The 13892-nt window shown below is 42.3% G+C and overlaps 1 protein-coding gene across 1 annotated transcript in view; it reads left to right on the top strand.

The window, feature by feature from the left end:
- Positions 1–13892, top strand: part of VIPR1 (vasoactive intestinal peptide receptor 1) — a gene marked incomplete at both ends in the record, with an annotated part of 99433 nt that overhangs the window by 77821 nt on the left and 7720 nt on the right. Inside the window, 3 exons of the mRNA XM_079538661.1 lie at positions 7688–7841; positions 9101–9161; positions 11100–11169. Coding sequence (XP_079394787.1) covers positions 7688–7841; positions 9101–9161; positions 11100–11169 — 285 coding nt within the window. The remainder of the gene's footprint in view (positions 1–7687; positions 7842–9100; positions 9162–11099; positions 11170–13892) is intronic.

The raw sequence follows: 13892 nt of genomic DNA, 5'->3' as shown, positions 1-13892 counted from the left end.
CATGAGCCCTCTCTGAATTCAGTTGTGTCCATCCACCTGCCATGCATTTTATAGAGTTGATGTAGTATTGAAGCCTCTAGGGCAGCTGGAGCTGAAGGGTCCATCATCAAGATGTAAAATTATTATTCCCCTGAAGGTTTTTAAAGACTCTTTTCATTGTTTTAATTCCTGATTGATGAAGAATTGCTTTGAATTTGACAATTTAGGCCCTTGCAAACTGTTGTATGTTCCAATCAGGATCCACATTGTTTCTATCAAGATGCCTTCTTAAGAATTAGTCTGGTCAAATTTCTTTTGGTGAACATACTGCCAGACAGGACTCAGCATCCAAAATACCCATGCATCTCCCAGGAAAGCTTGCAGAACTAATCACTAGTGTAGCAATTTAGTATTTAAAATGACTTGCTTTTCAGACTCCCTGATAGGGAAGGAGGAGTGGAAGTTACCCAAGCAACCTCTTTGAATCTAAGCCTACAACTGCAATTAAAGAGAAGGAAGAGATAAAGCAGTGGTTTTGCTCCAGCCTGTCTTGTTTGGTTGGTTTTGTTTCCAATTTGTTTTTTATTTTCCCCTCCTTACACAAAACGCTGAGTGTGCCCAGGGTAAGTTAACATTTTGTCTTTCCCTTTGATTTTTTTTGCTGCTCAGCAAATTGGCTTGACCTAAGGGCTCACTTTCAGAGAAACAGAATCACCCAGGAAGAAGCTGTTTTATTTCTTTCAAAGATTCCAATTGATATCATGCAGTTTTTTTGCAAATTGGGTCTCTGGCCTGAAGCTCTGAAATCAGCAAGGGTTTTGCCATTGCCCTCTGTAGGGTCAGACCATCACCCTGCAGAAGGTTAGACACAGTGGCAGAAGGCTGAGATAACAGATGGATATTTGCATTTTCAGTTTGCTAAGTTGATGTCTGGAAATGGCTTCTCTGTTAATGGCATGGCTTGGGTTGAAAGGGATCCCAAAGATTGTCTAGTTTTCCATTCTTCTGTCAAAGGCAACTAAATAGCGAAAATATAAGAGCCTTAAGCATGGGAATGAGACAAGAAGTAATTTGAGGCTATTAACATGTCTTTGCTACCTCCTCCTGAGACATCTAAGCCAGGATCAGGAGTCACTATTGAAAAGCCACCTGTGCTCTCTTTATGAATTCTAAAAGAAGGTTGTTCTAGCCTCTAGTTGGAACAAAAAGACCCATTTGGATGGGAAAAAGAGTTTTTGTTTCCTGTAAACAACATCATCGTGAGCAACATCTTCCTAGGGAAAAGCTCACACCATCTTTACCCTTCCTTTTTTAACAGAGGCAGTACCTAGGCCAATATGGTATATCTACTCTTCCTATCAGGTTATTTTTGTCTCAGGAAGCAAGGAAACGTATGTATTAAAAGTAAAATTAAAAGGAAAAGGAGGTGTTCCATGAAGAACGAAAGCAGGTGTGGAAACTAAGGCTATCCTGACATCTCCATGCAGCACACACACAGTGGCATGCAATATTTAGGTTATAAAATGATTGGTAATTGATTAGCTGTATGAATTCCAGTGTGCAGATAATAGTGAGATGAGGAATTAATCATATAATATAATCACACAAGCAGAATAATTATCTGGTTATTACATCTTCATCACAAATGACATTGTGCCTTGGCTAAGGTGGGCATCTCAATACAAGAAGAACAGGAATGAGATTCAGTCTGATTTAGGCACGTGGGACAGGAATCAGCTCAAAACTCCTGGGTTTAGTTATGATTAAGGCATCAGCATCTAAAATGACACTGTAGATATGGAGATTTAGGATGAGGCTGATCCCTGTGACTGGGGATCACCATCAACAAAGCAGGAGGTGTTGCTCTTTGCTACTCCGTCTTCCTGCCAGGTCTTGGAAACAGGATCCATGAAGAAGCTTTTAAATAAGATCAGGGAAGCCTCCTTGACCAGGCTGGGGAAAAGGACAGCTGTTGGTGTGGGCAAATTCTGCACAAGTCACTCAACGCCCAGCCTTTTGGATAGGTCATTTCCTCTGGGCAACATAAAAGAGAAGTGCTGGATAAATCTATCACTGAGAAAATGAGTTTTCACCTATCTCCTGTCGAAGAGACCTGCAGAGATGTCTGTGTAAATCTGTTCCTCGTTCTTCAGTGGTGGTAGCCCAGGTGAATGGACCCAAGTACTTTAAAGGAGATTCAGAGGCCTCCACATTTCATGATGGATTGAGATGAATCTGAGCCCGTGCTTTTGCCAGAGGCAGCAGGAACTGGGCTGAGGGCAGTGTTCCACCTCCTCAAACCATCTCAGGAGCTTCAGTGTTATCCAGCATTGCACGTGATGACATGAATATATCCTTAAGCTGACTGTATGTCTCGATGCCCTGTCACGAACATCTCAAGTTCTGTTCCACACCGTAGGAGGGTGTAGAGTTGAGGGTGCAAGGAGGGAATTACAGGGACTGCAAAGGGGGTCACATCCTTGCATGAGTGGTCACACGTGGTGATGGACAGATCAGGTAAGCTGATGGAGGGACCCATGCTTGGGGCAATGGGAGTCAGGCAGAATGTTTGCATCAGTACATGTTCCTAAGCCAGCTATACAGTGTGTGAAGTGGGAGAATGCCCCTTTGTACTTCTTTGTCCAGACTTAGATACTTCGTTAGCCCAAATCCTAAACCATAACACCTTATCAGTAAAGACGTGTGCTAGTGCAGTGGTGATCTCTGGTGCACAACAGTGTTTGTGTGAAGCTAACTGACCTCTTGATGTTGAGTTTTGTTGCATTCCCAGTAGGTTGGTGCATGCACACATGTGCATTGTGTGTGTGCTTCCATTAAAACCTCCTTAGACCAACTCCTGTCCAACTAAGCTGCTTATACTGAGCTAGAGAAATTCAGGAGCCGGTTGAGTCTTCCATTCCTTAGCAATTATTAATGAACAGAGATATCTTGCACAGAGTTAATACCACTGACAGGTAGGATATATGTGTATATAATGCAACATGTTCAACTCCTTGTTAATCACTGCCTCCAGCATCTGGACTGCATTACTCCAGGTGACTCAGCTAGTTGCTACATCAGTTTTATGAGGAAAAATGTATTTCTCAGGACCAACACTAAAGTATAAAGTGCAGAGCCTGGTAGCCTGTGATCACTGGTCAGCCTTGTTTTTTCCACCCTCATACTCCTCTGCATCTGTCTGAGAAAGCCTGCTTGTGTCTAGAGTACATTTTTCCTACCAGTTGACAAAGTGGGCTGCGTTTTTTGCAGCTACTGTAGGACATGAGCTCTGTGCTGCATGCTGGCTTTGTGTAGCCCTGTTATTTTTTCCATGATTACAGTAAACTTTCAATTTGACCCTTTGTTGACATCCTAAAATCTCTGCCCAGATTCTCAGCCAAGCGTATTTCTTTGCATCACTCCACCAGTCTAACCACCGTACTCACCCTCTCCTTTTTGGAAGGACTGGCTGCATTCCTAAGTATCAAAGGCTTAATTAAATATTTGCCCTAACACGACTGCAAGGTGTTCTCTTACAAAGCAAATGCGCTCTCTTCTACCTTCTCTATTTCTTTGTTAGCTTTCAGATTATTCTTCTCAGTATCTAAATCAATGTGATCTCACAGCAGATTTGTCTAACAGGGCAATATATGTCCCACGTGACATGAATCCTTGCTTTGAAAGTCACAGGTCTGGTTCCTGTCCAGAAAGCATTCATCCCGATATACATTCTAAATGGGAATGCTAAGTACTCTGTGACCAGAAAGCAGCCTGATACATGTGTTCTGCACACCTGCAATGAACAGTAATAGAAATTGATTTCAAAGATGTGTCTGCATTTGAAAATACGTCCTTCCTTGTGTCCTTCAGGATGATCATGCAGAACAATATGTAAGGTATGTCCATCCAGGCTGGATGTGGCTCTGGGCAGCCTGATCTGGTGGTTGGTGACCCTGCACATAGCAGGGGGTTGAAACTGGATGAGCACTGTGGTCCTTTGCAACCCAGGCAATTCTATGATTCTGTGATATTTTGATTTCTTGCTAGCTCACCACTTTTAAGGATTCTTTGTGATGGGCAAACTTAGAATCATTTGAGCTGGGAGGAACTGTTAAAGGTCACGCGAGTCCAATTTCCCTGCAGTGAACAGGGAAATCCCTGTGAATATCCTCATCATTCATCATTTAGGAAAAAGATAGAGCCTGCAGAAGATTTTACTCCTTGTGGAGCAGTAACTGGAGGCCCAACAAATACCTGACAGTGCCTACAAGATCATGAACAGCCTACTTATAAGCAGATTAATTTTGCACTGTCTCCCTTTTGTATAGTCCTCAGAGGCCTGCATGTGGATGCTTGCAACATAGATGGTTGGCCACAGTAAGGCAAGGGAGGGTTGGCCCATGCAGTAGCCATAAGGTATGCCTTATCTCACCCTCACATAAACTTCTGAAATAATTAAGATGAAATTATCTTACTGATTATGATGGATTTAATGAGAAGCACAGAAGTGCTTGTTTGGGTCAAAAAGGTTTCTGTCCCTCCTTAACTGGAGGAGGAATTGGTTTCTGTAGTTGGTGGCTAGTAGCACAGGAGGAAATGGAGGAGACCTTCATGGAAAAAGCAAACAGGTCGTGGCTAATGTAATCTTGAAGATGAGGAGAGGAGCTTGTTGAGTCAATAAGGCATCAACAAAGGCTGGGTAGACCATCTCACTGCAACATCTCATGTGGACACGAGCAGTGCAAGCCACCTAGAGAAAGATGGGGTTGCAAATGAGGCAGAGGATGGGAGAAAATCAAGCAAGCAGTGTTGTAATGCTTCTTTTCATGCTGAAAATGTCTTGCTGATCTCTCCATGTTCCCTCTGTAGTTGGTGGGGAAAGAGGTATTTTTACAATACATCTGCTGTCCTTTATCTGTGGATGAGGCAGATCACACCTTGGATGTTCTTGACAGTATTGTCTGGATCTGCATGGCTGAAAAAAATTAAAAAGATGATTTTGTAGATATCAGCTGTCGGAGTCCCACCTATAGAGTCAGCTTGTGATTATATAGCTTTACTATTGTGTACTACTGTGGTTATATAGCTTTGTGTTGAGGGATATGGTTCAGTGAGTACTATTGGTGACAGGTGGATGGTTGGACTGGATGATCTTGAAGGTCTTTTCCAACGTTGGTAATTCTGTGACTATAGGCTCCCCGATGATCCACTTCCAACTCAGCATATTCTATGATAGTGTTGGCTTGGTCCATGCCAGGCACCCAAATCTGTTCCAGTGCAGGACATCCTCGTGTCACATAGGACCTCAGACTGCAATACATTATCAGCCTGTGCTCACTCTGATGCATAAATATACCTTTTTTTTTGTGCTAAGTGAAAAATGCCTGCGATAGTAGCAACTGTTCAAATTGCCATATATCTCCCAGCACAGCGTGAAGAATTGCTCACAGACCCCTTAAGAAAGGAGTTTTGTGAGCTGTCATTCCTGGTCTTGTACTCTGCCTCTATGCCTTGTGACTGAATGGGGCCCTGGGCAGCCTGGTCTAGTATTAAATATGGAAGTTGGTGGCCCTGCCTGTGGCAGAGGTGTTGGAGCTTAATATCCTTGAGGTCCCTTCTGATCCAGGCCATTCTGTGATTCTGTGATTCTGTGACATGTTCCAGCCTCATGCCTCTGCCATTCCTTCATCATACCCATCCAGAAAGGATTCCCCAAAATTCATTACCCAAAGCAAATCCACGTTTGAGGAGCATGTAGTTGAAATGCATCAAATTTTGCTCCCCTAAATCTCACATCTCACCTGGGAGCTCCTAAATGCTGCTGAGTGCACTCCCACCAGTAAATCCCCACTGGCTGCAGATGGCCCAGGCTTTGGATGAAAGGAACGAGAGTCACTCATATCCACACAGAGGCAGGGAAAAAACAAAGAGCAGAGGAATGACCTGGGGAGGAGGATGACACATCCCAGGCCCTTGTCAGCTCAGCTCAGTGTTACCTTCCCTGCCAGGGCGTGAAGTGCCTGCTCTGCCACCACTTTCCCCCATTGCCACCCTGCAGCAAGTCTCTTCTTGTGCCATCTGCCTTGCAGCAGGCACCTGCTGTGCATACAGATTGGCAAGCAGGAGCCCACGAGGACCCCACTGCAAAATACCAATGGGTGATAGGGGAGGGGTGAGCTAATTCTGAGCAATCAGTGGGGACAAGTCTCTCACCAAACATATGGCATCAAGAAAACACTTTTTATGCCTTCTTTTTTTATTATTATTTTTTTATTTTTTTATACCATCATGTTTCATAGCAACTGTTTTCAGCAGGAGAGAGGAGCAGGGGGGATGTGTGAGTGAGCTTGTCACTCGTGCAAATCAATTATTGCTCTAAATTCACCATGGTGCAAATGCAGAGCACCGAGGAAGAGTTGCTAATCAGATCTTCACGCCCTGGCCCAAAAAGAGCAGGGTATAACCTAAGCAGACCCACTGAAACCAATGTATCTATTTCTGAACATCTCAGGGATGCTTAAGCAATATGGATATAGGTATATAATAAGTAATATAAGTGACGATGCAATTGATGCACTCTTCTAAATGAGTCTGGACAACGGTGCTGGGGCAATGGCAGGTGCTAACAGAGCTTTTTGGGCAGCTGATTTCAACCCTCAGATGTTTTGCAGTTGTTTGGGCCATTGAGTGCTGGAGAGAAATTTCCTACTCATTTCTTTTTCCTCATTTTTCTTTTCTTAGGTGACTGTTCCCATTACCTGTAAGCGTTAGTTCTGAGCTGCAGTGAGGACTTCACAGCAAGTTGCTGTGCTTAATTATTTATTTTCCAAGGAAGAGCAGCCCTCCTTCTCACTTCAGCTCTCTCCTTGCATTGCAATCTAATCTGTCCATGTCATTAGCATTTACCCTCTTTTCCCTTCTTATCCTCTTCTTTTTACTTTTCTTAACTGAGCCTTTCTTCTTTTCTTAACTGAGCATTCGCAATTCTTTGTAGACTTGACTTTCTTCAGTCCTTTGTCAGACCCCTTCAGTTTTTGCAATAGCTGCCAGGCCATGGGGTGATTATAATTGGATTTTGTTTACAAGAGCTACTTTTTTATCGTTATTGTTGTTTTTATTTAACCTGGGTAATCAGTTTATTCACCAGAGACTTCATTTCTGTGGGTTGGGGGAGGCAGCCCCATGTGAATGATGGGGGGACCATGATGCTCAAGTCGCTCAAGATGATGTCCATCAAGGTAATGACTTTGGTGGCAAAAGTAGCATAAAAAAACCAATCACTTCTTGTTGTTCCTTCTCCAGATCACCTCCATCATGCTGAATCAGGGGTTTGTGGGTTGCACCATAAATGAGCCACTGGGTTGGTCTCAGTTCAGAATCACATTCTCATGAGTTGGTTAATGCCTGCCAAGCAGCCAGAGCATGTCTCTGTGCAGGCTTTGAAGGCCTTTTGGCTCTTCACATGGGACTTCACAGAATCACAGAATCACAGAATTGCAGGGGTTGGAAGGGACCTCCAGAGATCATCGAGTCCAACCCCCCTGCTAAAGCAGGTTCCCTACACCAGGACTTATCCCATAAGGACTTCAAGGGCTGCAAAAAAGCAATCTCAGAGTTACACACAGAGCAAGGTTTACTGGGAATTTTGCGTGTTCACAATGGAAATGTGCTACAGATCACCACTGTTTCTTCCTTTCTTCTCTTCCAGGTAGGCTGCAAAGCCATGATGGTTTTCTTCCAGTACTGCGTCATGGCCAACTTCTTCTGGCTGCTGGTGGAAGGGCTGTATCTTCACACCCTGTTGGTCATCTCCTTCTTTTCAGAGAGGAAGTACTTCTGGTGGTACATCTTAATTGGCTGGGGTATGCATCTTCTCAGGCCTGAATGCCAGGTGGTAACCCTGGCAGGCATTTTTAACAGCAATTTAACCCCCAGTGCTCAGAGGAGCTTAACACCATTAACCTTTAAAACTATTTAAGAGCTTAGTTTGTGCTCGATTCGTTGATAGTTGAGTACCTCAGTGTCTTAAAGGTCTTTTGGCTGTAGCCCCTATTTGATCCTGACTGGGATCCCAAGGTTGTATTGTGCACTGACTTTAAAATGTAAGGATGAACTAAGCAGGACTGCTGGATTCAACCAGACTCTGCAATCCTTTGCTCTTCTTGCCTTGCTGAGATCAGGCTAGATTGCTGTCCTGACAAGGGGAAGAGGAAGGGGAAGAAGACAAAATGAAGCTTCACAAGGTTGCCCAGAGCTGAAATACTAACATACGAAATTAATCCTACTAGATAGACTTCTCTTCTTTCTCCAAAGACATCGTAAGTCATTTAGCTGGAGAAGTATGTGTAAGCAAGCTAAAAAGGCTTTCTGTTCTGTGCTCTCAGTAGCTGAAACTGGGAAATAATTAGAGCAGGCAATAATCTTGAAAAGGAAGGGGAAAAAGCATTTGTGTCATTTGGAAGGTTATGCCTGGACTCAGGGTTTGACCAGTTAGCTGTACAGTAACTTCCACTGAAAGTGACAGGAGTTACGCTTGGGTTCACTCTGCAAAAGAGAGGCAATTCTCCATGCTGTAAGTGTGGGGAGAGATGATGTTAGCAGGCCTGGCTTCAGATGCATCAGGTCAGACCTTCTTTAAACCTGGCTTGTGCAGAGATCCTTTCAGCACAGTGCCTCTGAAAGATCTTAAAGAGAAACGTGTGATTTAAAATCAAAGGAAATATTTTGCATTGGTAATGTGTTCTCAGGTTCTTTGGGTGAGGAAAGGCAGTGGAAGGATTTTTGGCCTTTCAGTCATCCATCATTTGCAAGAGTGTGGATCTGAAATGGATTATGCAAGAATTAATAACTTGGACATACTTGTTCTGTTTGCACTACCGTTGCGTTTGGAAATCACTGTTAATGAACAATACTGTGATTAACCCAGAACAAAGAGACCTTTCCTACCTGGGATGTTTCCAATTTAAATCTAATCAAAGACAACAAACAGAGAAAGAGGAAAAAAGGGACCACAGAGATGGAGCAGGACCGCTCTCCTCAGGCAGACCATCCTGGAGTGAGGAGCAATAGTGAAAGCATGCCTGATGGTCTGTGACAGTAACACCATCTCTCCTCTCACCAGGTGCCCCCTCCGTGTTCATCACTGCTTGGACGGTCGTCAGGATTTACCTTTTCAATGTTGGGTAAGCCTATGGACTCACTTTTCTTTCCTGCTGTGAACATATGTGCAGATTTGTAAGCAGACCCCCCACTGTCCCCTTTTGTTCCCCTGAGCCCCGTGCTCAGATCAGAGCTCCTACAGAACTGACCCTGCATACTCTAGAACACCAGAAACCTCATAAACACATCCATTAGCTCCCTCAGAAAAGCTCCAGGCAGATCTTTGGATCTATTCTCCATCCTCTTTAACATAACAGCTGCCTTTGACACTTTATGTAAGAAATAGATAGAATACAGGTAAGCAAATGAGGCACATATTTGAGCTACCCAAGGATACATGCAAGTAAACAGGATCTGATCCGTCATGCTTTGACTCAGTAGTCAAACTGGGGTAGTTTGAAATGCTTTTATGAGAAAACACTGCAGAGCATCACAGATTCAGGTGCTCATTATGCACTCACTGTGCATGCCCTTGCATCATGCATTTACAGCACATGGTTAATTCCATTTTCTCCCTTGCAGTCTCTCTCCAAACGTGTCCTGATTTGTCCTTATTTCAGTAAAGGAAGCAGCTCAGATTTTTCCTTGTGTTTTTGATGTATAGTCGTGCTAACACATTTCCTTTGGACTGCTGACTTCTTCTATGGTCTCACTCTATCTGCATAAAACTGACCTTATTTACTGTGTTAATAAATAGCTCTAAAAATGAGATAGAGACCAAAGGATTTAACCATTCTGACTACCAATTCTTCTTCCTATACATATTCCCACTCTGCTCCAGTAATTCTTAATAAAAATGCAGACTGCTTTGCAGCAGAGGCTTTAAAGCTCAACATTTTTATGCCAAGTAAAACAGTGTGAATATACAGAATATGTTAATACCTAACGTAGATTATTTCTTTTTGCATATTAAAATTGCCAACAAAGTTGCAAGGAATTAACCCAGGTTAAATAAAACCTAATTAGGTAAGATTTATTAAACAGCATTAAGCTTGTATTTAGAAATTTAAACTCCAAATTAAAGTGACCTTCGTTCAGAATTCTTAAAAATGAAGTGCTCCAGATATAACGAGGGCCACTTTAACTGAATGAAAGGGCTGCTTGGATGCATCTAGCTGGATTTACTGCGGCTAACCCCACCACACCTTCTGTTATCTCTTTCAGAAGGGGATGTTTGTTTTTCCAGCAGTGCCAATTACTCTGTGCCCAAATAAATCCCTAGCCAGGATGATGGTCAGCATTAGAGGCCTCAGTAATCCATGATTCTGATAGCACTCCCCTGGAGTGAGACCTCAATGTAGGGGAAATGAAGCAAATCTCCATCCTTCCCCATATTCACTCTGATACATTCATAGATCCATTTGAGTTGGAAGAGACCTTTAAAGGTCATCTGTTCCAACTCTCCTGCAACGAACAGGGACATTTTCCAGCCCATTTCAATACCAAGGAGAAAAGCACCCCCAGCCTTATATTTGGAGCAAATGTTACCTACCAATGCTCAAAGCCACTGCAACAAAAGTCATCAGCTCTTCCCAGTGCGCACAACTTTATCATTTTAACACAGACTATTAGGGATGGGACAGCAGGTAATGGCTTTAAACTGAAAGAGGAGAGATTATGTCAGATGTTAGGAAGAAATTCTTTACTCAGAGGGTGGTGAGGCCCTGGCATTGCTGTCCAGAGGGAGTGTGAGTGTCCCATCCCTGGGGATGTTCAAGGCCAGGTTGGATGGGCCCTGGGCAGCCTGGTCTGGTGGGGGGCAACCCTGCTTATGGCAGAGGATCGGAACTATATCTATAAAGTCTCTTCCAATCTAAGCAATTCTGATTCCGTGATTTAAGCAAAGTACCTGGAAGGTAACAGAGCTGGTTGCTTTTTTTTAATTGATGTTTTAAGTCTGATTTATCTATCTATCTATCTATCTATCTATCTATCTATTTATTTATTTATTTACTTTTTAGATGCTGGGAGGAAATAATAGAATCCCCAATCTGGTGGATCATTAAAACTCCTATTTTGGTGTCCATTTTGGTAAAGTATCAACATATTCTTAAAGCCATCTTTAATACAAAATGGGGGGGGGGGGGGGGGGAGAGAGGGGAAGGATAAAGGAGCCTTGATAAGTATTCTGTAAAAATCCACGTAAAATGCACTGACAGATAACACTGCATTATGTACTGAATGCCTTTCTTGGGATAAGAAGCTCAGCCTCTGGATAAGCATCTTTATCTTTAAACACTGACTTAAATGTTGTGGGAAGAGCTTGAGTGATGGGGCACTCAAGATGGAGCTCATGTAAGCCAGACCAGCTCCATCTCATCCTTTTTCTCTGGTACAGTAGCCGTGGGAGCACATAGCCAGAAGAGATCAAGGAACATACTCGGAGACCCAAGAAAAAGTCATTTTATCTAATGAATCAATGTATAAGTTAGAATTTTGCCACCAGTTTTTGTTTCTCTGAGGTCAGAGCCCAGGGTGACTTGTTCCATTGTAGATGTGGACAATGTGAAGAAATGTGGGATGAGGCCTACCTTAAACTTCTACCTAGCTAGATGAATTCCCACAATTGTTTGCCTCTTGTTGTAGCATCTAGCACAAAGCTGGATTCCAGCTATGTATTTTTGCATTAAGTTCTTGAGAAGCTTGGCTAATTTCCATATAAATTGGCAAAGGTGCTTAACTCATTGCTTCTCCAGATCAGTTCTTACCTCAGCAATCATGACACTTCTGAGGAACTGAGTACTTCCATCCCTGGTGAATATTATGCGTTTCCTCTGTCAAGCGTAGAGCCAAAACTTGAAAAATGAATTTGAGTTAAACTTAGCTTTGAGTTTTCTCAAATCAAGAAACATGCGTGGGAAGGGAAGGAAAAGAATACAGCAGAAATCAAAGCCAAAGTGATTTTTTTTTTAAACTGAAGCCTTTTCTTAGACATACATTCTTCTTATTCCGCATACATTACGCCCTTTACAAGGAGACCTTTTCTGTAGCATTTGTCATACAGGAATTCCAAAGTGAAACAGTTGGAATAATTACTTTTTATTCTTTCGCTGCACTGCAAAGAAATAAAATACTTAGATGACACATCTCAAACTATTTATGTCATCATCAAAAGACAAACTGTATTCTCCCTTTCCCAAGATAACCTTTTAGTGCAGAAATATATCGTACTCTCCTGGGATCAGTGATGCCATGTTTTCTTTTGGTCAGTAAATCAATTCCTCATTACCAAACAAAATCTACCTGGCAATTATCTGATTTTACTTTTGCAAGTATCATATAAATCTGTCACAAAGGAAGGCCATGATAACAGCCATATGATGAATAACAGATTTCTGCAGGGAGGAATGCTACAAATTCTGCATGTCCACTTGAATAAAGCATAGCCTCAACTGAAGGAAGATATATATACATATATAAAGTTAAACGTTAGAAAAATCTTTCTAACCTGAAGAATTAAGCAATGAGAATTGATCAAATGCCTTTAATTCTATTCCAAGTTGAAAAATAATCTGAACCCTTTAGTTGTTTGATAGCTGTATCTTCTACCGTGCAATGCTAAAGCCATACTAAGCCTTTAAGTCACATTCCACCTGTTTCTGTGCCCATGTCTGCTCTTAACCATGATGAGCCAACACAGTATTTAACTTATGGCAGGAGGCTGGGAAGCAGCTCTGATCCTACCTGCAGTGGTGCAGACTGTGTGCTATCAATGCTCATTAGAGTAATAGATCTAGCTAATTCTGTTTTGGATTGATAAATTTTACTTGCCATCAAGTTGGATGCTAAATATTTTATAAGCAAATAAATATGAACAGAAGCTATAATAAATGTCATGGGGTAGATAAAGAATGTTTAGGCAATGCATCATAACCAAGAAATATAATTAATTTCCAGTCACTCTTAGCCTTGGAAAAAGAGCTGTTGTCTAAATGAGAAATAGGCTTTAGTCTGCTGCATTCACCTGTTGTTGATATAAACCTGAGAGTTGCTGGAGGAAATGTTAGAATTTGTTTTTGCAGGAAATCAGATTGGTTGGTTGACACAATCCTTCCTGCCTTTACATATATTACATTTTCAAGCTACAGCAGGGGAGATTCAGGCTGGACATGAGGAAGTATTACTTTTCAGAAAGGGTGGTCAGGCACTGGAATGGATGCCCAGGGAGGTGGTGGAGTCACCGAGCCTGGGGGTGTTCAAGGAAAGGCTGGATGTTGTGTTGAGGGACATGGTTTAGTGGGAGCTATTGGGAATGGGTGAACGGTTGGACTGGATGAGCTTTGAGGTCTTTTCCAACCTTGGTGATTCTATGATTCTATGATTCTATATCTTAAAAATCAGAGTCCTTTGTGCATTCACTAAACACGAATGGATAAAGAAACTAAACTAGGCTATAAGGAAAATAAACTAGACTATAAAGAAGCTAAACTAGACGAAGGCCACACTTCACTTTTCTGTTGGATGTGTTGCGTGAATAACAGCAAGGTTCAATGGATAGGATTTTAGAAGCCAGTAATTTTTGTTCAACTCATGCCATCTACTTTGTACAAAACTGCCATTCCTAGCTCTACACATTTGCTATAAAATAAGGCTAGCTTTGCTTGAGTACGTTAATGAAGCAGTTCTAGCTGAGTCTTCTGATCTAACCTTGTAGGAGAGGCAACTGTCCACTATGCTGGTGAGGTGTAACTCTTGCTATGCGTTGTCTCCAACTTCTCTCCAGAGAAGAATGCCCATCAGCACTGATCGGAGAC

Source organism: Tetrao urogallus (assembly GCF_951394365.1).
Source record: "Tetrao urogallus genome assembly, chromosome: 7".
Taxonomy (NCBI): Eukaryota; Metazoa; Chordata; class Aves; order Galliformes; family Phasianidae; genus Tetrao; species Tetrao urogallus.
The sequence above is the reverse complement of the archived record's forward strand: the minus strand, read 5'-3'. Positions and strand labels throughout refer to the sequence as shown.